The 25224-nt window shown below is 38.1% G+C and overlaps 1 protein-coding gene across 1 annotated transcript; it reads left to right on the top strand.

Moving 5' to 3' along the window:
- The first annotated feature begins 4016 nt into the window (after positions 1-4016).
- Positions 4017-24414, top strand: LOC132429390 (inactive caspase-12-like). Its single transcript, XM_060017619.1, is given in 9 exon segments — positions 4017-4023; positions 5459-5536; positions 5539-5706; positions 16944-16987; positions 16989-17120; positions 18037-18256; positions 18669-18815; positions 23813-23922; positions 24316-24414. Coding segments are annotated over 9 exon segments (1005 nt in total).
- The last annotated feature ends 810 nt before the right edge of the window (positions 24415-25224 follow it).

Raw genomic sequence — 25224 nt, forward strand, 5'->3', positions numbered from 1 at the left:
AGAAAATCTATAGCTTTCTTGTACAGAAATATTGAAGTATTATCTTTAGATAGAAATTCAATTTTGCACTAGACTTCCAAGACAATAAAACCAAAAGTAAAAATATTTGGAAGCCAAGAAACAAAACCATCACTATTCCTGAAAAATATGACATTATTTATTGAAAATTTCTTAGAATTAATATATAGTCCCCACATTTGCAAGAATTGAGTCAATATACAACATTTAATAGCATTCTTATATTCAAAAGACAACCAATTAGGAAGTACTTTTTGCTTTTTTAAAGCCTCTCTTTGCAAAAGCAACAAATATAACATACTTATAGAAAATTCTAAACAAATAGTTGCAAAGTATATGTGGAAAAATATTTTTTTAAAAACATTGAGTGATATAAGAGAAGATTGACTAGAATGAGAGATAGATCACCATCATTGATAAGACAAATAAATGTAAAAATATCAATTTTCTACCCATATTAATCTATAAACCCAACAGAATCCCATAGAAAATCTAACAGAGTATTTTCTTGAACTTGACAGATTGTTTATACTGTTTGTTTGGAAGGTGAGACAGTAAGAATAGATAAGAGTAGAAGTGACGGTCATGAGCAAAATTCATGTTTTGAAAGTAAAGTCAACAGACTGGATAAAGTTTTGAAAAAAAAAAAAAAGAATTACATGTTCCACTCTGAATAACCGGAACAATGAAATTGGCTTGAATAACTGTAAGAATAAAATGGAAAACACTCTCAGAGGAGGTAGATGGGAGGTGGGGGTTGAAGTGTCAAGATTGAGATATCTACCAGACATTCAAATAGATGCCCGTTGACATTGGCTATATGAATATGGTATTCAGGGAACAGGCATAGGCTGAATGTTAAAATGTTGGGTGCCTTCCTATACATAAACAGTATTGAAAACCAAGATACTGGATGAGGCTGCTAAATAAGTGAGGAAAAACAGAGCAGAGACAAAAGATATGAATTAACTGGGAAGCGTTACTAGAAGAAGCAGCCAGCTGAAGTAGCAGGAGAATCAACACAGGGTTGTTATTTGAAAGGCAAATGAATGAAGGGTTTCAGGAAGAGGTGAAAATATTACTGTGAAGTGCTTCTATAGGTCAAAAAGGCTATTGGGGATTAAATATTTAATTTGACAATGGGGAAGTCACTGGTTACATTAACAAGAGTCATTTTGGTAGGGGGCTAGAGACAAAATGGTGATTGGAGCTGGTTCAAGACAGAATAAAAAACATTTGGAGACAGCAATGATAGACAATGATTTTGAGGAGTTATGGGGAAGTGGGATCAGGGAGGATTTTTTAATATGTAGTATTATAATGTATTTTTATGGTTATAGTGTTGATATGAGTAAGTGGGAAAATCAATGATGTAAGAGAGCAATGTGACTATTGTTAAACAATGTCCTTGTGTAGGTGAGAGTGAGTGAATAGAATGAAGAGAGTGATGGTTTGGCCTTAGATAGAATTACAGGAGTGAAGGCCAAGTATAGGAGACCAGGTAATTGTGAGTTAGTAGATCTTGAGACTAGAAATATTCTTTGGGATAAAATTATTTGGGAGATTGGACCCAAAGAGAAGGAAGTATAGTCCCAACATATCACTTTTCCAGACAGATTGCAATATGTACATAGCCAAAAATAATGTAAATGTTCTTCATTGGTTCTTTAACATTTGGTTATTATAACAGACAAAGCACAGAAGGCTTGGTTGTGGATACACAAGTGAATGAAAATCTTAATAAGTTGACAATGTAAAATAAAAATATAGGTTAAAAATATTGGTATAATTGGAAGTGAGAAAAGACAGAGGAGATTGTATGAGGGCAAAAATCTTCAATTTACGTAGAAGAAAAGTAAGCTACTGAGCAACACTGATGGAAGAGGAAATGAGGGTTAAATATATTATTTAATATTTAAAAATTGTGATATCAAATATTAGGTAGAATAAGATGTAAATGAGGCAGTGTAAATGAACTGCATCTCATTTTTCAAGGTAATCAATGGCATTGTTTGTATTTGATATATAAGAAAATAGAGGGATAAAATAGGCAAGTTATTGAGAATTCTGAAGATTACCACTAGAAAATAAAAATAGAAATCATTTAGGCAAGTGACATGTAGGATACAGGATCGAAGATTGGGAGCGATACTGCAGAATATGTTTTTTATTAAACACTTTGCTGTACTACTGGATTATTTACCTTAAGTGTGCATAATTTGACAAAATATTTTAAAATTATAATCTATCAACACTTTAATACTGTATAGTCATCAAAAATGAGATAGTTCTTTATGTCTTGACTTTTTTAGAGGTTTGTCATACATTGTCAATTTTTTAAAAAGCAAATTATTGATAATATGGGAAAGAAGTTATAGGTAAATATGTGTTTATCAGTTATCTATTGCTGAGCAACAAACTACCCCAAACTGCAGTGGCTTAAAACAATAAACATTTACTATTGTTCACAAGTTGACCAGTTCACTGAGTGGCTCTTGTCTTTGGAATTATTCATGTGTCTGAGATCACCTGCATGTAGGGTAAGCATCTATACTGACATTGTTGGGACCTACTATATTTTTGGAAAGCATCTGGCTTTCTAAAGTGTAAATACAGAGTGAAGTAAGTCAGAAAGAGAAAAGCAAATATCATATATTAATGCGTATATGTGGAATCTAGTAAAATGTTACAGACGAACCAGTTTGCAAGGCAGAAACAGAGACACAGATGTAGAGAACAAACGTATGGACACCAAGGGAGGAAGGTTGGGGGAGATGAATTGGGAGATTGGGATTGACATAAATACACTAATGTGTAAGAACCTGCTGTATAGCACAGGGAGCTCTACTTCACTGTACAGTAAAAACTAACACAACATTGTAAAACAACTATACTCCAATTAAAAAAAAAAAAAAAACTGGTCTAGCATGACCTTGGCTGAGACAACTGGGCTTTCCTGTATGTGATGTCTCTTATTCTCTAGTAAACTAGGCCAGGCTTATTCACATGGAAGTTCAGGTGTCCAAGAGGTTAAAGTGCACAATGCTTCTGAAGATCTGTGCTCAGAACTACACAATGTCCCTCTACTGTATCATGTTGGCCAAAACAAGTTACAAGGCCAGTCTGTAGTCAGAGCAAAGGGCATGGATACAAGTAGGCCAATGATTGTGGCCATTAATAAAATCAGTATTGTATTATGTGTTTTTTATAAGAATAGAAAAAGATTCACAAAGATAGAAGCTAAACATATAATTGCATTATATATTTATAGTGTTGTATGTTTGTAATGTGAAATTAAAGAAGCTGGATGATCTTACTCTGTTTCACAAAATTTTCTATTGTTTCATTTTCATGGAAAACATCTATGTATTATTTTAAGAAATTTTTAAGAGTTCCTTGTGCATTTAACAGATAAAAGTATACACATGAATCTCATGGATAAACAATACCCAGAACTGACAAAATAGCAAATGAGGAGAGAAGTAAAGAGATCATTTATCTGGGTTTTTAAAACTGTTCGGCATATCTCAGTCAATTTCTCGCTCCCCTTCACCCAAGGCTTCTAAGTTCACACTTCATTTCCGGGGTTGAGGAGACGTCAGTCAAGTGAGGCACCCCTACTATTTAGTGGCTAAGGGGTGGCACAGAGACAAATAAGGGTCAATTTGACTTATTAACTGTGTTAAAAATAGTCTGGAAAACAGAACATAGAAACTTATGTTTGTACCCTTGTGTGTGTGTGTGTGTGTGTGTGTGTGTATGTATGTATTTCATTCTGGTGACTTTGTTACAGTGAGGAGAAAAGTCAGTATTCACTTCCTGTGTTCTAAAAAAGAGAAGCTACATATCAGAGGAGGAGTCAAATTCTATCCTGTCAAAGTATGAGAGAATTTGAGAAGCTACAGTTTCCTTTTTAGGTAATGCTGGTCCACTGAGAACAAAGAAAGAAAGCTGCTTTCATTTTCATTGCTTTTCCTGCCCAGGGAGCTGGAGCAGCAATGGCTGGTGAGTCACTCCAGGTTTTCTGTTTTTTTTTTTTTTTTTACATCTTTATTGGAGTACAATTGCTTTACAATGGTGTGTTAGTTTCTGCTTTATAACAAAGTCAATCAGTTATACATATACATATGTTCCCATATCTCTTCCCTCTTGTGTCTCCCTCCCTCCCACCCTCCATACCCCACCCCTCTAGGTGGTCACAAAGCACCAAGCCGATCTCCCTGTGCTATGCGGCCACTTCCCACTAGCTATCTACCTTACATTTGGTAGTGTATATATGTCCATGCCTCTCTCTCGCTTTGTCACAGCTTACCCCTCTCCCTCCCCATATCCTCAAGTCCATTCTCTAGTAGGTCTGTGTCTTTATTCCTGTCTTACCCCTAGGTTCTTCATGACAATTATTTTTCTTAGATTCCATATATATGCGTTAGCATATGGTATTTGTCTTTCTCTTTCTGACTTACTTCACTCTGTATGACAGACTCTAGGTCTATCCACCTCATTACAAATAGCTCAATTTCGTTTCTTTTTATGGCTGAGTAATATTCCATTATGGCTATGTTTTGTGGGGAGAAAGAGCTCAGGAGGAAGGAACGGGTGAGAGGAGAAGGAGCAATGAAGGGGGCACACACAAGATACAACTATTTTACTCTGAGACTGTAAGGGATGGAAGCTTGGGGCACAGTAATGAGTATGGTAACAAAGTGTTTTAGACAATACATTACAACTTCTTGGAAAAATGGAAAATTTAGAAAATCCGGACCTATGTTCTTAAATCTTTCTTGTTGATTTTAGGCTTTTCTTTGCACTTTGGACTTGACCCAGAGTTCTCACCTAAATGTTACCTTGTCATAGTGAAAGGCCATGCAGTAAAAATGCAGAGTAACTTGAGTTTCCTCCATATATCTGCTCTCTGTGTGAATTTTTGTTTATAACAGTGAGCAAACCAGATACAGTTTGTGCTCTCAATCTCTGCACAGAGAGTTGCCCTGTCAGCCCTGCCCATGGAAATAAAAATGCATTCTTTTACAGGTGTAATATGTTTTACTGCTATACATATTGAATATAATGTGTTTTTAAATTAGGTATTGATAAAAATGACAGGAAGTCAGTCAACTCTCACTGACTTACAGTGAAGTTGCTTCACTTCTCTGGACCTCAGTTTCCCCATCCAAAAAAAAAATTAGAGAATTGATCATCCATAAGTATTAGTCTAAGTGTGGTCCTCAGACTAGCAGCTTTGGCACCACCTCAGAAATTGTTAGTAATGTAAATTCATGGGCTCCACCTTGATCTATCAAAAAAGAATTTCTGAGAATGGAGTGCAAAAAGTTCTGCTTATCAAGCTTTTTCAGGAGATTCTTTTTAAAATCGAGAACCACTGGCCTGGAATCAGATATCTAAGCTCCTCTCCGTATCTAAAATCCTATCATTCTCACAGAGAAGAGACTACCAAAAGAAGGTCCAGTCAACATGGTGAAGTTAAGGTCCAGGAACGTGCTTGATGGTATTTTTGATGATTGATGGAAAATAAAGTGTTAAATAGGGGTGAGTTACAAAGATTAGGGGAAGAAGTGGACCACATCGTGAAAAGGACTGGAGACCTGGTTTATGATCTCATTGAGAAAATGCAAATGGCAGGCAAAATATTTAAGGACCATTTCTTCAACCCCAAGAAACAACTGAGTTTAAGTGAGTATTTCAGTAAAGGGCTAGTAACTTGTTCTTTATCTACTATCCTCATGCAGTTTTTGTCTTCGTATTTCTTTTTGCAAGTGGATAATATACTATTCACATTTCTAGCACCTTCTTTGCCTGACTGTCTATCTTATTTACTGCCACAAAATGCCCTGATCTACCCAGTCCCTGTTCTATCATCCCCGGTCTGACACAGATTAGGTGATGAGTAAATATTTGTTAAAGGAATAAATGGTGCTGGTGTTGTATTAAATTAAATGATAGTCTTTAATTAATCTGTGCTACTCTGGCCATACACTGTGGCCTTTAGAGTCATTCCCAGATACAGAATGATCAGTAGAACAAAATCCACCATCTTATTCTTAGCTGTGGATTACCCAAGGAAAAAATCTCTGAGAACCTGTATTTCTCCTTGTTAAAGGAAGACAAAGGGAAATTGAAAATTTGAGGAACACAGATGTGTCCTTCTCTCTAGAGCAGGTATTGGAACACTTTTTCTTTGATGAGCCAGAGGTTAAATATTTCAAGCTTTTTGGACCATATGGTTTCTGTAATAATTACTCAAGTCTGCTGTTGTAGTATAGAATCAGTGATAGAAAGTAAGTACAAAATAAGTGTGGATGTGTTCCAATAAAACTTTATTTACAAAAACAGGTGTCAGGCTGAATTTGGACAGTGGGCCATAGTTTGCTGACCCCTAGTTCAGCGTAAAATTATACATCAGTATATCCCCAATTCTTGGAACACCCTCTGAGACTATTTTGCTATTGTTGAAAGACTAACTTTTGTACAACAATGTATTTTTCTTCCTCATAATGAAAAGTGCTATTTCCGAAAACCTTGATTAATGAATTTGAATATTCCTTGAATTACAGAAGAAGAAGATAATGAGCTCTTTTTTGTTTCAGAGAAAATCTGCCTCCTTTTTCACTTGGCACAAAGTTACAGTTTTTTAAAACAAACCTGGAACTTAGAGAATGGGGCAAATCTCCATGCTCCACAGAGTAGTCAGCCCCATGCTGAGCATAGTCATTTCCTAGTCAGTGAAAGGGAAAGAGTTTGAAGTGTATAGGTTCTATAAATTTAGTTCTGCTAACAAATTTTATTTTACTATTATTTCAGGATCTCATCTGGAAACTGAGAATGATGAATCTGAGAGCACTGAGTCATCTTCTTCTTTGACAGGTAACTGACTCCAAATTTCACATCTCAAGTGAAAACTCTTAGACCTCTAGTGCAGTTAGAAAGTATTTCCTTAAAAGCCTAGAAATTCTATGTTCTCAGTCAGTTTTCATCTTTGGAAATACCCTTCAGAATAGAGCATTGATCCTTAAATTTTTTCATTCCACCTCAGAATCTGAAGATGAAAGTGAAAAAAGTAGAGATGAGGAAAAAGTTGAATCAGCCCAGGCATTGGCTCTCCCTCCAACAGGTAACTGCCCCCAAACCCAGTGGCTCATGGGAACCCTCATTCATTACTTGGGATAAGGCAGCTGTACAACGTCCCTACATTATAGTGGAAAGACCACTAAACTGAGGCTCAGAAAATCTGGCTTATTTCTCTCCTCTGCACCTAACAAAGTCCCTTAAAAGTAAGGTTAGCATTTACATCCCTGATATTCAATTCTCCTAAGAATGTAGAAGTTGAAAGTGAAGATTATGAAACTGAGAAGAATGCTAGATTGTCCCAGGTATCTGTTCTAACTATGATAGGTAATATCATGGACACATAATGACATTATTAGAGCAAAGACAGATAAAGAAACTCCTTATGGTGTAGTGGAAAGAGAACTGAAGTAAAACCCAAGAAATCTGTAACACTGAGCCCACCTCTGTCACTGATTAACCATATTTGCTGGTATAACCAACGTTTCTGAGACTCACATTTTTAAATGGAGTTGATCACATCTTTGAAAGGATTCATAAAACATCAAAGATATAGGCAACTACCAACTGCACAAAACAGAATAAGGATGTGATTAAGAAACACATTAAAAAAAACAGCATGAGTCACACATACTTATGTGGTCACCAAAGAATCTGATGAATTATTGGGCCACTTTAAAGAACCATAGCATCCATAAAAAGGGTAATGATAGTATTGTCTTCTGAGCACTATATTTTCAAAAGTTACAGAAAAACTTACAAAAGGAATAAAAACTTTGTCATCTTTATTCATTGTTATATTCATTCATACATTATATATTCATACACTAATTGAAAATCTACAGTATGCTACTTTAATTACTGTGTTTATAGCAGTGAGCAAGATAAAGTTACTGCTTTCATACAGTGTAGTGAGGGCAGATATATAGTAAACTCTCAAAAAATAAACAGTATAATTTCAGGGGATGTACACAAGAAAGAGGATTAGGTCATAGAAAGTGATATTGTTGTTGAGGGTAGTGGTACACATGAGTCAGGGTGAACAGTTATGAGAACTCTTTTGAGATTATATTTCAGTATATAACTGAACAATAGGAAGGGAATTGTGCCAAACTTTAAGGAAAAAACATTCCATGGAAAGAGGAAACAAGAACAAGAGCTGTGAGTCAGGAAAGGTCTTGTCATGCAAAAGGGTAATAGAGAAGGCTGGTCTGGCTGGGGAGTAGGAAATGAGGGGAATATGGGTGCAGGAGCTGTCAGATACACTGGGATGGCCACAGTATGTGGGGTCTCTGAGAGAAGGAAAAACAATTCGGATTTTATTTGCAATGCAAAGCCTTTAGAATTTTTTGAGCAGAGGAGTGATAAACATAGAATAGAAAATCTACTTGTAAGCTATTTAAGTGTTTCAGTTAAGAGATAATAGCTTTTAAGCTGGGGTTGCAGTAATAGAGATGATAACAAGTGGTTATATTTGGGATCTATTTTGGAGATAGAATCAATAGAAACTACAGATGGATTGGATATGGGCTAATGAAAGAAATGAAGGATTTGTAGAGACATGAATAGACCTAGAGGCTGTCATACAGAGTGAAGTAGGTCAGAAAGAGAAAAACAAATATGGTATATTAACGCATATATGTGGAATCTAGAAAAATGGTACAGATGAACTTGTTTGCAAAGCAGAAATAGAGACACAGATGTAGAGAAAAAATGTATGGACATCAAGGGGGGAAAGAGGGAGGTGAGATGAATTGGGAAATTGAGATTGACATATATACACTAACCTGTATGTATTTTATACTAATATGTATAAAATAGATAACTAATGAAAACCTGCTGTATAGCATAGGGAACTCTACTCAATGCTCTGTGGTGACCTAAATGGGAAGGAAATCCAAAAAAGAGGAGGTATATGTATACATACAGCTGATTCACTTCATTGTACAGCAGAAACCAGCACAACATTGTAAAGCAACTATACCCCAATAAAAAAAATAGAAAAAAAACGATTCTAAGTTTTGGGCTCGGCAACTGGGTGAAAGATATCAATTCCTGAGAGAGAGAAAATTTGTGGTTTAGAGATAACTTGCGAGAAACCTATTTGTAGAAGAAGACGGTATCAGAAGTCCTTCCTTGTAAGTTTAGTTTAAAACATGTTACATCCAAGAGAAAATGTTGAATAAACAGGTGATGTACAACTGAGGAATTCACAGAGAGATGTTGGTACCACCTAGAAGAGGCCACCTAGGGAGAGATGTTGATAGAGAATAACAGAGACTCTAATACAGAATAATTCCACTTTGGGAAGTTTGGCAGAAGAGGAAAAGTTAGCAATGAACAGACAGATTTTGAAAGAGTAGCTGGAAAATGTAGGATCATAGAAGCCTAGAGAGCATGTTTCAAGAAAGATGTGTTCAACCATGCTAAATGCTAAGAAAGCAACAAATAGTCAGTGGTAACTTTGATAACAGGTATTTTGCTTAAGTTGTGAGGATAATAGCCATTTTATGCATACAAGAAAAAAAATCAGAGTTGAAAACATGAAAATGGTGAAAATAGACAATGCCTTTAACGACTGTGCTGAGAAGTGGAGGAGAGAAATGGTACAATAGATGGAGGGGAAACAGAGTCAAGGAAATGTGTTTTTAAAAGATAAATTAAGATTCTAATATGCCAACGGGGATAGCATAGAAGGGAGAGAGGTAGAAATTGATGCTCTAGAAGATAGGGCTGAATAAATGCTTGAATAAAGTTCCTGTGTGTGAGAGGGAAAGGGACTCATAAGGAGTGGTATCACGCTTAGATCAGAGGAAGAACATATCTTTCTTCTTTTTTTTTTTGCGGTACGCAGGCCTCTCACTGTTGTGGCCTCTCCCGCTGCGGAGCACAGGCTCCAGACGCGCAGGCTCAGCGGCCATGGCTCACGGGCCTAGCCGCTCCGCGGCATATGGGATCTTCCCGGACCAGGGCACAAACCCGTGTACCCTGCATCAGCAGGCGGACTCTCAACTACTGCGCCACCAGGGAAGCCCCATATCTTTCTTTTTGGTAGGAGGGAAAGAACAGAAGGTTCTTTGTTTTTTGTATTTGTTTCATCAGTATCTTATAGTTTTCTGAGTACAGTTCTCTTGCTTCCTTAGGTATGTTTATTCTTAGGTATTTTATTCTTTTTGATTCAATGGTAAATGGGATTGTTACCTTAATTTCCTTTTTCTGATCTTTCATTGTTAGTGTATAGGAATGCAAGTGATTTCTGTGCATTAATTTTGTATCCTGAAACTTTATCAAATTCATTGATGAGCTCTAGTAGTTTTCTGGTAGCATCTTTAGGATTTTCTATGTATAGTATCATGTCATTTGCAAACAGTGACAGTTTACTTCCTCTTTTCCAATTTGGATTCCTTTTTTTCCTTTTTCTTTTCTGATTGCTGTGGCTAAGACTTCCAAATATATGTTGAATAGTAGTGGCAAGAGTGGACATCCTTGTCTTGTTTTTGATCTTAGAGGAAATGCTTTTGGTTTTTCACCATTGGGAATGATGTTTGCTGTGGGTTTCTGGTATATGGCTTTTATTATGTTGAGGTAGGTTCCCTCTATGCCCACTTTCTGGAGAGTTTTTATCATAAATGGGTGTTGAATATTGTCAAAAGATTTTCCTGCATGTATTGAAATGATCTTATGGTTTTTATTCTTCAGTTTGTTAATGTGGTGTATCACATTGATTGACTTATATATGTTGAAGAATCCTTGCATCCCTGGGATAAATCCCACTCAAACATGGTGTATGATTCTTTTAATGTGTTGTTGGATTCAGTTTGCTAGTGTTTCATTGGGGATTTTTGCATCTATATTCATGAGTGATATTGGCCTATAATTTTCTTTTTTTGTGATATGTTTGGCTCGTTTTGGAATCACGATGATGGTGGCCTTGGAGAATGAGCTTGGGAATGTTCCTTTCTCTGATGTATGTGGCCCAGGATGTAATCTGTTGTGGGGAATGTTCCATGTGCACTTGAGACAAAAGTGTATTCTGCTGCTTTTAGGTGGAATTACCTATCGATATCAGTTAAGTTTATCTGGTCTAATATGTCATTTAACTCTGTGTTTCCTTACTAATTTTCTGTCTGGAAGATCTGTCCTTTGGTGTAATTGGGGTATTAAAGTCACCCACTATTTATTTTTTATTTATTTTTATTTTTTGCGGCACGCGGGCCTCTTAATGTTGTGGCCTCTCACTGTTGTGGCCTCTCCTGTTGCTGAGCACAGCCTCCGGACACGCAGGCTCAGCAGCCATGGCTCACGGGTCCAGCCGCTCCACGACATGTGGGATCTTCCTGGACCGGGTCACAAACCCGTATCCCCTGCATCAGCAGGCGGACTCTCAACCACTGTGCCACCAGGGAAGCCCAAAGTCACCCACTATTATTGCATTACTGTCATTTTCCCCTTTCATGGGTGTTAGCATTTACCTTACATACTGAGGTGTTCCTCTGTTGGGTGCATATATATTTACAATTGTTATAATTTCTTCATGGATTGATCCCTTGATCATTATGTAGTGTCCTCTTTGTCTTTTGTCCTCTTTTGTCTTTATTTTAAAGTCTATAAATATTGCTACCCCAACTTTTTTTTTATTTCCATTTACGTGGAATGCCTTTTTCCATACCCTCACTTTCAATCTGTATGTGTCCCTAGGTGTGAAGTGGGGTCTCTTGTAGACAGTGTATATATATATATATATGGGTCTTGTTTTTATATTCATTCAGCCAGTCTATGTCTTTGAGATGGAACATTTAATCCATTTACATTTAAGGTAATTATTGATATGTATGTTCCTATTGCCATTTTCTTAATTGTTTTGGGTTTGTTTTTGTAGGTCTTTTTTCTTTTCCCTTCCTCTTATGTTCTCTTCTCTTATGGTTTGATGACCATCTTTAGTGTTGTGTTTGTGTTGATTTTTCTTTTTTATGTATATATCTATTGTAGTTTTGGGGTTTGTTGTTCCCTTGAGGTTTCGATTTAGCACTCTATATATGTACAAGATTGTTTTATGTTGCTGGTCTCTTTCTTGCCTAGAGAAGTTCCTTTAGCATTTGTTGTAAAGTTCGCTTCGCAATGCTGAATTCTTTTAGCTTTTGCTTGTCTGTAAAGTCTTTGATTTCTCCAACGAATCTGAATGAGAGACCTACTGGTTAGAATAATCTTGGTTGTAGGTTTTTCCCTTTCATTGCTTGAAATATATCGTGCCACTCCTTTCTGGCCTGCAGAGTTTCTGCTGAAAAATCAGCTGATAACCTTATGGGGATTCCCTTGTATGTTATTTGTTGCTTTTCCCTTTTTGCTTTTAATATTTTTGTTTGTCTTTAATTTTTATTGGTTTGATTAATATGTGTCTTGCTGTGTTCCTCCTTGGGTTTATCCTGTATGGGATTCTCTGCACTTCCTGGACTTCAGTGAGTGTTTCCTTTCTCATGTTAGGGAAGTTTTCATCTACAATCTCTTCAAATGTTTTCTCAGGCCCTTTCTCTTTTTCTTCTCCTTTGAGTCCCCTATAATGCAAATTTTGGTGCATTTAATATTGTCCCAGAGGTCTCTGAGACTGTCCTCATTTCTTTTCATTCTTTTTTCTTTATTCTGTTCTTGGCAGTGATTTCCACCACTCTGTCTTCCAGCTAACCTATTCATTCTTCTGCCTAAGTTGTTCTGCTCTTTATTCCTTCTAGTGTATTTTTCATTTCATGTATTGTATTGTGCATCTCTGTTCTTTAAATCAACTAGTTCCTTGTTAAATATTTCTTGTATTTTCTCAATCCATGCCTCAACTCTTTTTCTGAGATTTTGGACCATCTTTAATATCATTACTCTGAATTATTTTTCAGGTAGATTGCCTATATTCTCTTCATTTAGTTGTTCTTGTGGGGTTTTATCTTCTTTCTTTATCTGGGACATACTTCTCTGTCATCTCATTTTATCTAACTTTCTATGTTTACAGTCTCCTTTCCACAGACTGCAGGATCTTAGTTCCTCTTGTTTCTGGTGTCTGCTCCCTAGTGGGTGATGTTGGTCAAGGGGCTTATGTAGGTCTTCTTGTGGAAGGGACTGGTGCCTGCCCTCTCACAGATGGGCCTGTGTCTTGTCCCTCTGATGGGCAGGGCCATGTCTAGGGGTGTGTTTTGAGGCAGTTGTGAGCTCAGTACAACTTTAGGCAGCATGTTTTCTGATGGGTGGAGCTGTGTTCCTACCTTGGTTGTTGTTTGGCATGAGACTTTCCAGCTCTGGGGCCTAAAGTTTGTTGGATGGGACCAGGTCTTTCTGCTGAAATTTGGACCTCTGGGAGATCTCCATTCAATATTCCCTGGGGCTTCTACTACCAGTTTCCTTGCCTTCACAGTGAGTGATAGTTAACATCTGCCTTCCCAGGAGACCCTCTAAGACCCCTAGGTAGTTGTAGCCTGGGTTCCTATGGAGGTACTGCTTTGTGCTGTGTCCCTCCAAGAGTGGAGTCTCTTTTTCCCCCAGCACTGTGGAGCTCTTGCACTCAAGCCTGCTGGCTTTCAAGACTAAAATGCTCTGTGGCTTCTTCCATACAATGCCAGACCCTCAGACTGTATTGGAGGGCTATTTTATGTGGAACCTCTCTGTGTAGCCTGCATGGGTTTAATATTTTTTGGTGCAAGGGTTGTTTTTAATATAGATGTCTGCCACCTCTTTCCTCACTGTATGATGACTGTTATTCCCTTTATAGGAGGTGTGACTGATGTTGTAGTGTCCAGAGCTTGCACTGGATATTCAGCAGGGCCTCCCCTTTGCCCTGTGGTTGCTACTTCCTTGCCAGAGGTGGGGTATGATCCCTAGTTGTTGGAAGAGAGGCCCCCAGATCTGTTTCTTAGCTGTGTTTCTGATCTGTGGTTTGAGGTAGGCAGGATTGCAGTACTCCTACTGGGAAGGAAGCCACTGAGTATTCCTCCTCTGGAGCTGTTCACCTATGGGTGTGCTCTGTTGTGTCACCTTTCACCCATTGTGAGAGCTCTCAGGTTACACTGCTGTTGGCACTGCTTTCAGTCCCACCTTAACTGTGGGTATGCCAGCCACTGGCCCTGGTATCTCTCAGATGTTTTTTTCACCAGACCTCCAGCATAGATCCACTGAATTCAGGTCCCAGGATTGCAAGTAGTCATGGATCTGGACCTACTGTGGGTGCTATGGGGGCAGCTCTGACTCTAGCCTGGCCCAAACCCTATGTATATGTGCCCACAAAGTCTACAAATGCTAAAGCTAGGTCCATCTTGGCTGTGGGAGCACTTGTTGCCCATTCAGACATTCTGTAGGTGCTGAGATTACAAGGCTGGTCACGGGGGTGTCAATTGAATCTTCACACAGCTGCGAGGAGAGATTTGAGTTTTTCTTCCTTAGTTGCATGTTCCCTGTGGGCTCAGCTGTGGTTTCAGCCCCACCTCTGCATGTGGGCCACCCACAGAGGTCTGTCCCTGAGTCTTCCCTGGAGCACACGAGTCTGCCCCAGTGGGGAGGGAGCTTGGATGCAGCACTGAGGCCAGGGTCACAAGAGCCCTGGTGGTTATGGGAATGCAGTAAGGCAGTGGTCCTGGGCATGAGGGAGCTGGCCTGGGGAGGCAGCGGCCAACATGTGGGGAGAAAGGCTGCAATGACATCTCCACCCCTTGTCACTTAACCTTAGCACTTTTCTTCTACGGCAGTCCAGGTTTCCTCCACAAGAATTCCTGGTTGTGGATTTCCTCACTCCTGTCCCCTCAAGCTATCTCCTTGCAGCCAACAGCAGTCCTTTCCCTGGGTTTGCTCTCCATACACCATGTTCCAACACCCAGGCCCTGTGCACACCAGTGGACACGCATCTCAGGCTGGGGCATGCAGGGCTGTGGCACAGACTGTCTGTGTAGTTCTCACTCTGTCCTGCCTGCCACAAACCAGTTGCTGCACTCTCTTCCAACAGCCTCAGAAGCTCCCCTTTTGTCCCAACTGATCTTCCCACAGGTGAGGTGCTTCCCTGGATGCAGCAACCTCTCCCCTCCTTCAGCTCCCCAACCCAGGGGTGCCGTTCCCATCCTGCTTCCTCTCCTCTTCTTTTTCCCTTCTCCTTTCCTCATCTTACCCAGTTATGCAGGGATTTTTCTTGTCCTTTTAGGTGCCTGAGGTCCTCTGCTAGTGTTTTATTTTATTTTATTTTTTGTTTTTGCAGTACATGGGCCTCTCCCTGCTGTGGCTTCTCCCGTTGCGGAGCACAGGCTCCGGACGCGCAGGTTCAGTGGCCATGGCTCACGGGCCCAGCCGCTCCGCGGCATGTGGGATCTTCCCGGACCGGGACATGAATCCGTGTCCCCTGCATCGGCAGGCGGACTCTCAACCACTGTGCCACCAGGGAAGCCCCCCTCTGCTAGTGTTTAGCCATGTTCTGTGAGAATTTTTCCATTTGTAGATGTATTCTTGATGTATTTGTGGGGAGATATGAGCTCCATCCACATTCTCCTACTTCTCTGCCATCTTGACCTCCATCAATGATATTCTTATGCAAAAATATTAGAAGGAATAGAATGTTTGTTGCCTAAGGGAAAACGTGAACCAGGGGATACTTGATAGCTATTTTGAAGTATGAGAAGATAACTCTTCATTAACAAGCAGTCATTAACTTTTAATCTGTGCCAGGTATCATTCTAGATACTAGGAATACAGAGATTAAACACAATTAATATAAAAATAATTATTTATATGGGGCATTTACATAAAAAAATAGAAACATAGGGAAAGACATATTGAAGTCATGGGAGAATTCATGGGCTTTACAGGAAGAGGAATTAGATGTTTCTTTCTGTATGTTCCCAATGTGGAAAATATATATCAGTGCTTGGAAAGTTCACACTTTATGATGCTCAGAACTGTTCAAAAATGCCTTAGAATGTTGTAAGTACCCTGTTAGTGGAGATATTTCAGAGAGTGGTAATAATAAAGTAGGCATATAGTCAGCAGAGTTCAAATATCTGAATAATGACCTTATTAGGCAAGATGAACATTAGGCTTCCTTCCCAATCTTAGATATCATGTTTATGTGAGTCTAGTGTGTTGGGTCTGAGAAAGCAATCAAAGTTATGACCACTACCAAAAACAGAAATTTATGGTGGGTTCAGTAAGAAGCAGAAAGCAAAAGGGGGAGTATTCAAGATTTGTGTTTTAGTCATTTTAAATATGAAATGATTTTCTTCTTATACTAAACTTTGTGGTAGGCTGGCAGTAAGCATTTCTGGAGAATGAAAGCCCAGTCAAAAGATCTGCATGACTTCATGGCAGTGGATGCTACTGTTTAATGAGCTATTTTTTCTCTTTTAGCTCCTCAGGAAACACAGGCTTCCCAACATGGGAAGTTAAAACTTTGTCCTCCTGATCATTTCCATACACTGAAGACAACAAAGGCAGATGAGGTGATATGCTTTGGAAGATTTTCCATTTAAACAAGATACTGGGACTCACTCAATTTTAGTTCTTGTTACAAATGTCCTAAGATCAGACCAAAGGCACAAGATGTTATTTAATCATCTTATCTAATTAACTGGTTCTTACATTTGATTTCCTGTCTCTTCCATCACATTCTGAACTCCTATCCACCACCCAACCAAAGCCAAGTTCCTAGAGTGTATACTCAGACCTAGTATATGTTTTCAATTTCAGGTATTGTCTCTTTCCTCAAGAGAATATATTTCCATTTCCAGGCTCTCCAGGCATCCACTATTTAATTGAAAGGGCCTGTTTTGTATGAACTTTGGAGGCAAAATTAGGAGGTCTGGAGCAACTCATTTTGTGTCTGTTAATTGCATTTATATCCAGTAATGGAGAATGAAGTCTGGACATGCCTGGCCCTCATCATCTGCAACAAAGAATTTGACTGTCTTTCTAATCGATATGGTTCTGAGGTTGACCTTTTGGGAATGCAAGATTTGCTTGAAAACCTTGGATACTCAGTGGTTGTAAAAGAGGATCTCACAGTTCTGGTAATGGACCAGGAGAGTGGGACAAGCTTCCTTCCCTCCTAAACAGTTTTGAACTTCTTTCTTAGCAGCTGTAAGAATAAAATGCATGTTATAGAAATTATATTTGCTCCAGAATATGATTCCCTTTATTTCAGCCTCCTCCCGTGCACAGTCTCATAGAAAATATTTAGATCAGCTCTATGTAGCAGTATTTCCCCCCAAATGTGGGATCTTTCTAAAGTTCTCAATCTGGGAGGCATCTATTACTTGATAGCCTGGGTGAGACATAAGCTCTGGACCCTGAAAGTTACTGATATCTACAGAAAAAGCTTATGAGACTTTTACAATCTCAACATCATGTGTGTAAATGTAAAAGTGTGTAGAAAAAAATTGCACATACACACATAAAGAAAATGTTGTTATTCTGGCCATGCCAAAAATAATCCCAGAGGGCTTTAGACAAACCATTTTAAACCTAACTTTCTGCTGTTCCAAGATGAAGGAATTTGTTGTGTTTCTAATTTTTGTCAATAGAAAGTTCTCTCTGTCTCTGTCTCTGCCTCTGTGTCTGTCTCTCTCTTTTTTAATAAAAACTTACAGGAACTCCAACATGTAAAACAGATGAAAGCAAAGCTCTCGTATTAGAGACATATCATCTCACTTGCCCCTCATTATACTCCATCTCCCAGTATCTTCTTAAGTGTAAGCTTCCATTGAAAACCATTGGGCTAGATGTTATGTAAAATCTCTACTAACTTTAATATTTTACACATCTAATTTCCTGGTTTTATGTCAGAATGTAATTTCTTTTACAATTCCATTCAGTTCAAATCACCTGATTCTTTAGTGCTTGCTCCTTTTTGTGAATTCCACCTAGTATTTGAGTATAAACTATATAAGGAGAATTCCTCAATAGTAATTCTGGAGTGTTTTTCAGGAAATGGAAACAGCACTAAGACAGTTTGCTGCCCGCCAAGATCCCCAATCCTCAGACAGCATATTCCTTGTATTTATGTCACATGGCACCCTGGATGGAATCTGTGGGACAGACCCAGATATTCTTCGTGATGATACCATCTTCCAAATTTTCAACAGCTGTAACTGCCAGAGTCTAAAAGATAAACCCAAGGTCATCATTATGCAGGCCTGCCGAGGCAGTGAGTCTGAGTTCAGGAAACCCAGGGAGTGGCCATGTACTTCTTTCTATTAGTCTAGTGTCTAACCTTCATTTTCCCAGGAATGGGGAGAGAAACAATATTTCAGTACAACTCTTAGGTCCAGTCCAGAAAGAAATTGTAATAAGCCTGTACTATTTTTCTTTTTTTAAAGAAATGATAAGTAGCCTAGAATAATGAGGAATATCCTGATTATTTGGGACTAGGTTTTCAACATGGTCATTCTAAACTTAAGTGGGCTTTATGTGGTTCCCAGTCAGTGAGGCAGTTTTTCTAGTAGCAAGACATTTGCATTTTTAATAAATGCCATATTGAAAGGAATAATTGTAAAAGACTTTCTGTGTTTATGTGTGTGTGTTAATATAACATCTTTTATAAGACATGGATGTCTCAGAAGGTGCTGGGATTTTTTGGGTGACTGACATGAGAGAAGCCTCTGCATATAGGTATGACCAGTTCTTGCAGTGTTCCATCTGGAATGATGCCATTACAAACGGCCATGTGGAGAAAGACTTCATTGCTTTCAAATCTTTGACTCCATGTAAGTGACTTCAGAGAGAAAAATTTCTAGATCTCCTATTAGTTTCTTGATCACAGGCTTGGTTATGATCATATCTTATCACTAATATAAGAACATTTCTTCCCTAACTAATGAGATATTTAGGTGGGGAAGATATTTAAGTATTGAGATTTTCATGACTGGAAACGTGTATGTATTGATACTGGAGGAAATTTTCAAAATAAACAGGACTTCAGTGAAGACCCAGATTTAAGATAGTCTATACATAAGTCAAGAGGTTTTTTAGATGTAGCAATGGCACAGAAATGTATCATCTTCTCAGATTTGGTCCACCTGATGATCTACTAACAACTAAATGAGCCAACCAGTGAAACTGTAAAGCTTGCTCAACACATGCTTGCTTAACACCTATCGGCCTGTTATTTGAATCTAGTCTTAGGTTATTAGTTAACATTCAAATACCTGACTTCATGAGAGTGCAATCAGTGACTGAAAATCCTTCTTTGGCAGGAAAGTCAGAGTAGAAGGTAGAAATAAAAGATATTCTTGATTGCTCATGGTCATACCTGTAGAAAATCTATTTAACAGTCATTCGTGATATTGTTTTATCAATGATTTAGATAACAAGGGAAGTTTTAAAACCTAGTTTATACAAGTTCTAAGTGCTTTAGTGTAGTAATTTCAAATTTTAATGTGCATGGGAATCATTGAGAACCTCATTAAAACATAGATTTCTGATTCAGTATGTCTGGGGCAGGGCCTGAGATTCTTCACTTTTTAAAAGCTCCATGGTGATGCAGTGTTGTTGGTTCATGGCTGCTTGTGACTAGGAAGGGATTAGAGGACCCTCTGAGTCTACCTGGGGAAATAGGAAAGAGACCATACAGGAAACACCCATTACACAACTGGAATAGTTCTACTTCTCTTTGTTTTACATATTGGAGTTTTAATTATATTTTATTTGAAAGAAGAGTTCTGTGCTTTTAGCTATTGAAGGAAGTTCAAAAAGTATATGCAGTCTGATACATACTCTAAGAGATTATTTAATTTAATTGAGGAAATAAAGTCTAATATGTGAAATTCTTGCATTAATATTTTTATATACATAACTATGTGCAGATAATGTACTAGGTGCAGGGCATGTGATACACAGTTAAAGCAGGCATGGTCACTAAACATTACAGATTACAGAGTGTATGGTCAGGCCAGAGAGACAGAAATTAATTGGGGGAAAATATCTGTTATGTTTAACAGAAATAAATAATGATTGTCAAATGTGATGTGTTTTAAAGAAAAACTTTGTGCTCACATTTGAAAGATGAAGGAATTACCCATATCAAGGGCATGAAAGACAAAATCAAACAGACTCACTTATGTCACATGGTTTTAAAATGGAGCCGAGAGGCCATTAACGAAGTGAGCTTTATGCACATCCTCACCAGCTGAAACATGAACTTTTTTTTTTTTTTGCGGTATGTGGGCCTCTCACTGTTGTGGCCTCTCCCGTTGTGGAGCACAGGCTCCGGACGCGCAGGCTCAGCGGCCATGGCTCACAGGCCCAGCTGCCCCACGGCATGTGGGATCTTCCCGGACCGGGGCACGAACCCGTGTCCCCTGCATCGGCAGGCGGACTCTCAACCACTGCGCCACCAGGGAAGCCCTGAAACATGAACTTTTGAGCTGGACCAAACTACAAATATGCCAAATATTCCAATAACTCTGCAAGAATACCTGCTACTTGCTCCAGCAATGGACTTTTGCTGAGTGATAGCGTTGGCAACCAATCATGTTCAGTCAAGTCTAGCTTTCTGCCTTGCAACACCAATCAAAATTCTTTGTAAGCAAATTATGTAAAGATTCCCTTTTTTGTCTTTAAAAACCTCTGATTTTGACCCTTAGTGGGACACTATTTGGATTGCTACCCTAATCTGTGTGCCCTGAATAACAATTCTTTGATCCCAAATAAATGTTTTTGCTTGATTATTGCCTCTTAACATTTTTAGGCTGACAAGGGTAAGAGAGGAATATTCCAGACAGAAAAAAAAAAGCAGTGTACGAGGAAGGCGTGAGAAAGAAAGAAAGGAGCTTAGAAAAGAGAACCAGAGAACCAGTGTGGCTAAAACACAGAGCCAGGGGACAGTAACCAGAAGGAATTTGGAGAAGTACACAAGAGCCACATAATTTGAGGCCTCATATGTTAAGGAAGGATTTGGTCTTTTGTACTAATATATTTTAATACTAATTTTACTTTATACTACTAATTTTACTTTATACTATTTCATTGCTTAGGTGACCTTTAAGCAATGAAATGATAAGATTTTCTTGCTTTTTTTTCTTTTTAAAAAATTTATTGAAATATAGTTGATTTACAATGTTATGTTAGTTTCAGGTGTACAGAAAAGTGATTCTTTTCTTACATTGTCTTTCATTATAGGTTTTTACAAGATATTGAGTATAGTTTCCTGTGCTATACAGTAGGTCCTTGTTGGTTACCTATTTTATATATCATAGTGTGTATATTTTAACCCCAAACTCCTAATTTATCCATCCCCCCCTTTCCCCTTTGGAAGCCATAAGTTTGTTTTCTATGTCTCTGATTCTATTTCTATTTTATGAATAAGTTCATTTTTATCATTTTTTTAGAGTCCACATATAAGTGATATCATATATTTGTCTTTGTCTGCCTTACATCACTTAGTATGATAATCTCTAGGTCCATCCATGTTGCTGCAGCTGGCATTATTTCATTCTTTTTGATGGCTGAATAGTATTTCATTGTGAGATATATATATATATAATCTCACATTTTCTTTATCCATTCATCTGTCAATAGACACTTAAGTTTCTTCCATGTCTTGGCTATTGTAAATAGTGCTTCTATGAACATTGGGGTGCATGTATCTTTTTGAATTATGGTTTTCTCCAGATATATGCTCAGGAGTGGGATTGCAGGATCATATGGTAGCTCTATGCTTAGTTTCTTAAGGAAACTCCATACTGTTTTCCATAGTGGCTACACCAATTTACATTCCCACCAATAATTTAGGAGGGTTCCTTTTTCTCCACACCCTCTCCAGCATTTATTATTTGTAGACTTTTTGATGTTGGTCATTCTGATTGGTGTGAAGTGATACCTCACTATAGATTTGATTTGCATTTCTCTAATAATTTGTGATGTTGAGCATCTTTTCATGTCCTTTTTGGCCATCTGTGTGTCTCTTTTAAGATGATCACTGTGAGGATTCTGTGGAGAACGAATTACAGTACAACAAAATTAGATGTAGGGAGATAGGTTAAAATGCTATTGCAATATTACAAGCCATAGGTGATAATGATATTCTTGGGATGAGGTAAATATTTGGATCCAGGAAATAATTAGTATATAAAATTTATATGGCCTAGTAGTTTAGCAAGTATGTCTGATGAACATGAAGACATGATTGAGGTGACTCAAGTTTGCAGTGGAGAACTATGGTTTATTCATTAAAATGGAAATCCTGCCAGAAAATTTGAGATGCCTTTGGCATATTTCAAGATGAAATGAAGAGTGGAGAGTTACATAGCTGTATATTCCAGAGGAGAGAGCGTTTGAATTTTGGGAGATGCTTGCCTAAGAATGATATCTAATATTCTAAAAATGGATCAATTTATCTAGCAACAGAGAATAGAAGGAGAATAGATCCTAAAGCTAAGGTTTGAAGAACTCTAGAGTTCACGATCTGAGACAGAAATATTAGTCAACAAATTATACTAAGAAAGTATGGTCAGGGAATAAGAAAACTAGGAGGATGTGTTGTCAGAGTTATGAAGAAAGAATCTGTTGGAGTTACCAATATTTTCTGATGTGAATGGGAGACCAGGTAAATGTGGGGCCTGATAAATGACCATTAGACTTAATGAATTAAAGGTCATGTATGACCTTGGGGAAAGTCATTTGGTAAAGTTGTTGTGGGAAGGAGAAGACAGACAGGAGTGAGCAGGCTAGGAGGAAATGAAGATATTGAGTATAGATAAATTGGAGAAATTTAACTATAAAAAGGAAGGAGAAATAGGAAGGTAGTTGCAGATAAAGTGACCAGAGAATATTAGCTTTTTCTGATAAGAGAAATTTGATCACATTGCAATGGTAAAGAGAGGTAATAATTCAAAAGATGTTCACCTAGAGTCTGTCATACAGAGTGAAGTTAAGTCAGAAAGAGAAAAACAAATACCATATGCTAACACATATATATGGAATCTAAGAAAAAAAAAAAAAAGGTCATGAAGAACCTAGGAGTAAGATGGGAATAAAGACACAGACCTACTAGAGCATGGACTTGAGGATATGTGGAGGGGGAAGGGTAAGCTGGGACAAAGTGAGAGAGTGGCATGGACATATATACACTACCAAACGTAAAATAGATAGCTAGTGGGAAGTAGCCTCATAGCACAGGGAGATCAGCTTGGTGGTTTGTGACCACCTAGAGGGGTGGTAGAGGGAGGGTGGGAGGGAGGGAGACGCAACAGGGAAGAGGTATGGGAACATATGTATATGTATAACTGATTCACTTTGTTATAAAGCAGAAACTAACACACAATTGTAAAGCAATTATACTCCAATAAAGATGTTAAAAAGAAATAGATGTTCACTCAATAAAACAGTGAGTGCAAAAAATTATAGTATTAAAACAGTATGGATGAAGAGCAGGCCCAGAGTCAAGGACTGCCAAGACCTGGCTTCTTTTATTCTATTATGTAGTAAATGCTCAAAGGATTTATGTTCTTTTCTACTACTTGCAGTCCTAGAGGTTGTAATGTTGGTCCTGCCTACTAAGAAAGTCAAAGGAATTTATAATTGAGGGTCTATGATGGCTTCTTTGGGACTGTTATGTAAACATCTCAGCATTGTCCAGATTTGACCTCCCTCCTTCCTACGAAGCACCAGAATCAAACTTTGTTCAAAAGTTATGGCTCTAAGAGTCTTGTACACTTATATGGTGGCTGAATCCCCCCATTATTTTAAAACTGTTTATTTTAAGGCAATGTTTCTTGGATACTTGACACAAATGGCTCTCTTTTCATTTCCCAACTTATCTACTACTTCAACGAATATTCTTGGTGTTACCAGTTGGAGGAGATTTTTCGAAAGGTAGGAATCTCTATGTCTTTTCAATTTATGTCCCAGAAAACTCTGTAGAACTGTTTGCAAAGCTTTTCTGTGAATCCTGAAGCTCTTAAGTCATCTTGATGCTCCTTCCTGTACTCCAAGTTTATTTAAAGAGGAAGTTTTTGGAAGCACACTACGTAGAACCAGAGTGAGTTTTTCTTATTCTGATAGGCTTGCTTATTTAATGAGTGCTTTTGAGAGTACTATTTCATTTGTGTAGGTACTATATCCAAGGAAAAGCTAAAAAGTTCTTCTGTTTATATTGTACTATCTGACCACAGCCTTAATACAAACTGTATACTATATACTCACTTCTGAGAAGAAGTCCAGAATTCCCTTTTAAATTTTTTTAAAAAGATTTCTTTACTATTTTAGGTTCAACATACATTTGAGACCCCAAATGTACTGACCCAGATGCCCACGATTGAAAGACTATCCATGACACGATATTTCTACCTCTTCCCTGGGAATTAAAATCATGCAAAGCATCCAGGTAAATGTATCCAAGAAGTGGATTTGGGTGCTCCCTGCTCAGAGTCTATACAAAAAGTCTGTACAGAATGGAGAACAATGACAGAGTGCTGCAGCACCGTAGTCACCGAGGCTTGCCTTATCTGCCTTTTCTTACTGGCTGCTGGTGAAACTGTAGTTTTATTTGACTTTAGCCATTGTATAATGACTGCACATGAAATGATAAGTCCAATGGTAGCTTGCTAGAAAACATTTCAGCCCTCATTTCTCTCAAGGATCTACTCAGTGAATATAAAATATTTAGTTTTTATGCATGCACAAAACCAAATAATAGGACATGCTATGTAGAGCAGGTGTTTAGCTTCCTGACTTCTGAGAAGTCAGTTTTGCTGAGTCACATCCCTTCTCTGTTTGTGATGAGGGCTGCCTGGACCACAGTGTCAACTGTTGTTGCTGGATCTATGCTGAGGCAATGAGCTTCTAGCGTAGATCTTCCCATTTGGGGATGACGGGTCCATAGCCCTTTTGTGAAGATACATCTCACAGGAGAGATGAGTTCTATTTATATCTTATCTCTAGAAGCCCAATTACTCATGTTCTCTTCTCTTTATTTTTTCCAGGAAAATTAAGGCATTATGGTTCCTATGAATCTACTATTTTAAAAGGTCAACTTAATTAAGAATATTTTTATATAAACTTCCCAACTGCCCATCCTCCAAAAATAACAGGGTAAAATCACTCCTATACTACTGCTGTATTAATGCTTCATAAATTCTTTTAAAATTATGCTTGCTTTCTCATTTTACCATAAAT

This window comes from Delphinus delphis, chromosome 8 (assembly GCF_949987515.2).
Source record: "Delphinus delphis chromosome 8, mDelDel1.2, whole genome shotgun sequence".
In the NCBI taxonomy this organism is placed as follows: domain Eukaryota; kingdom Metazoa; phylum Chordata; class Mammalia; order Artiodactyla; family Delphinidae; genus Delphinus; species Delphinus delphis.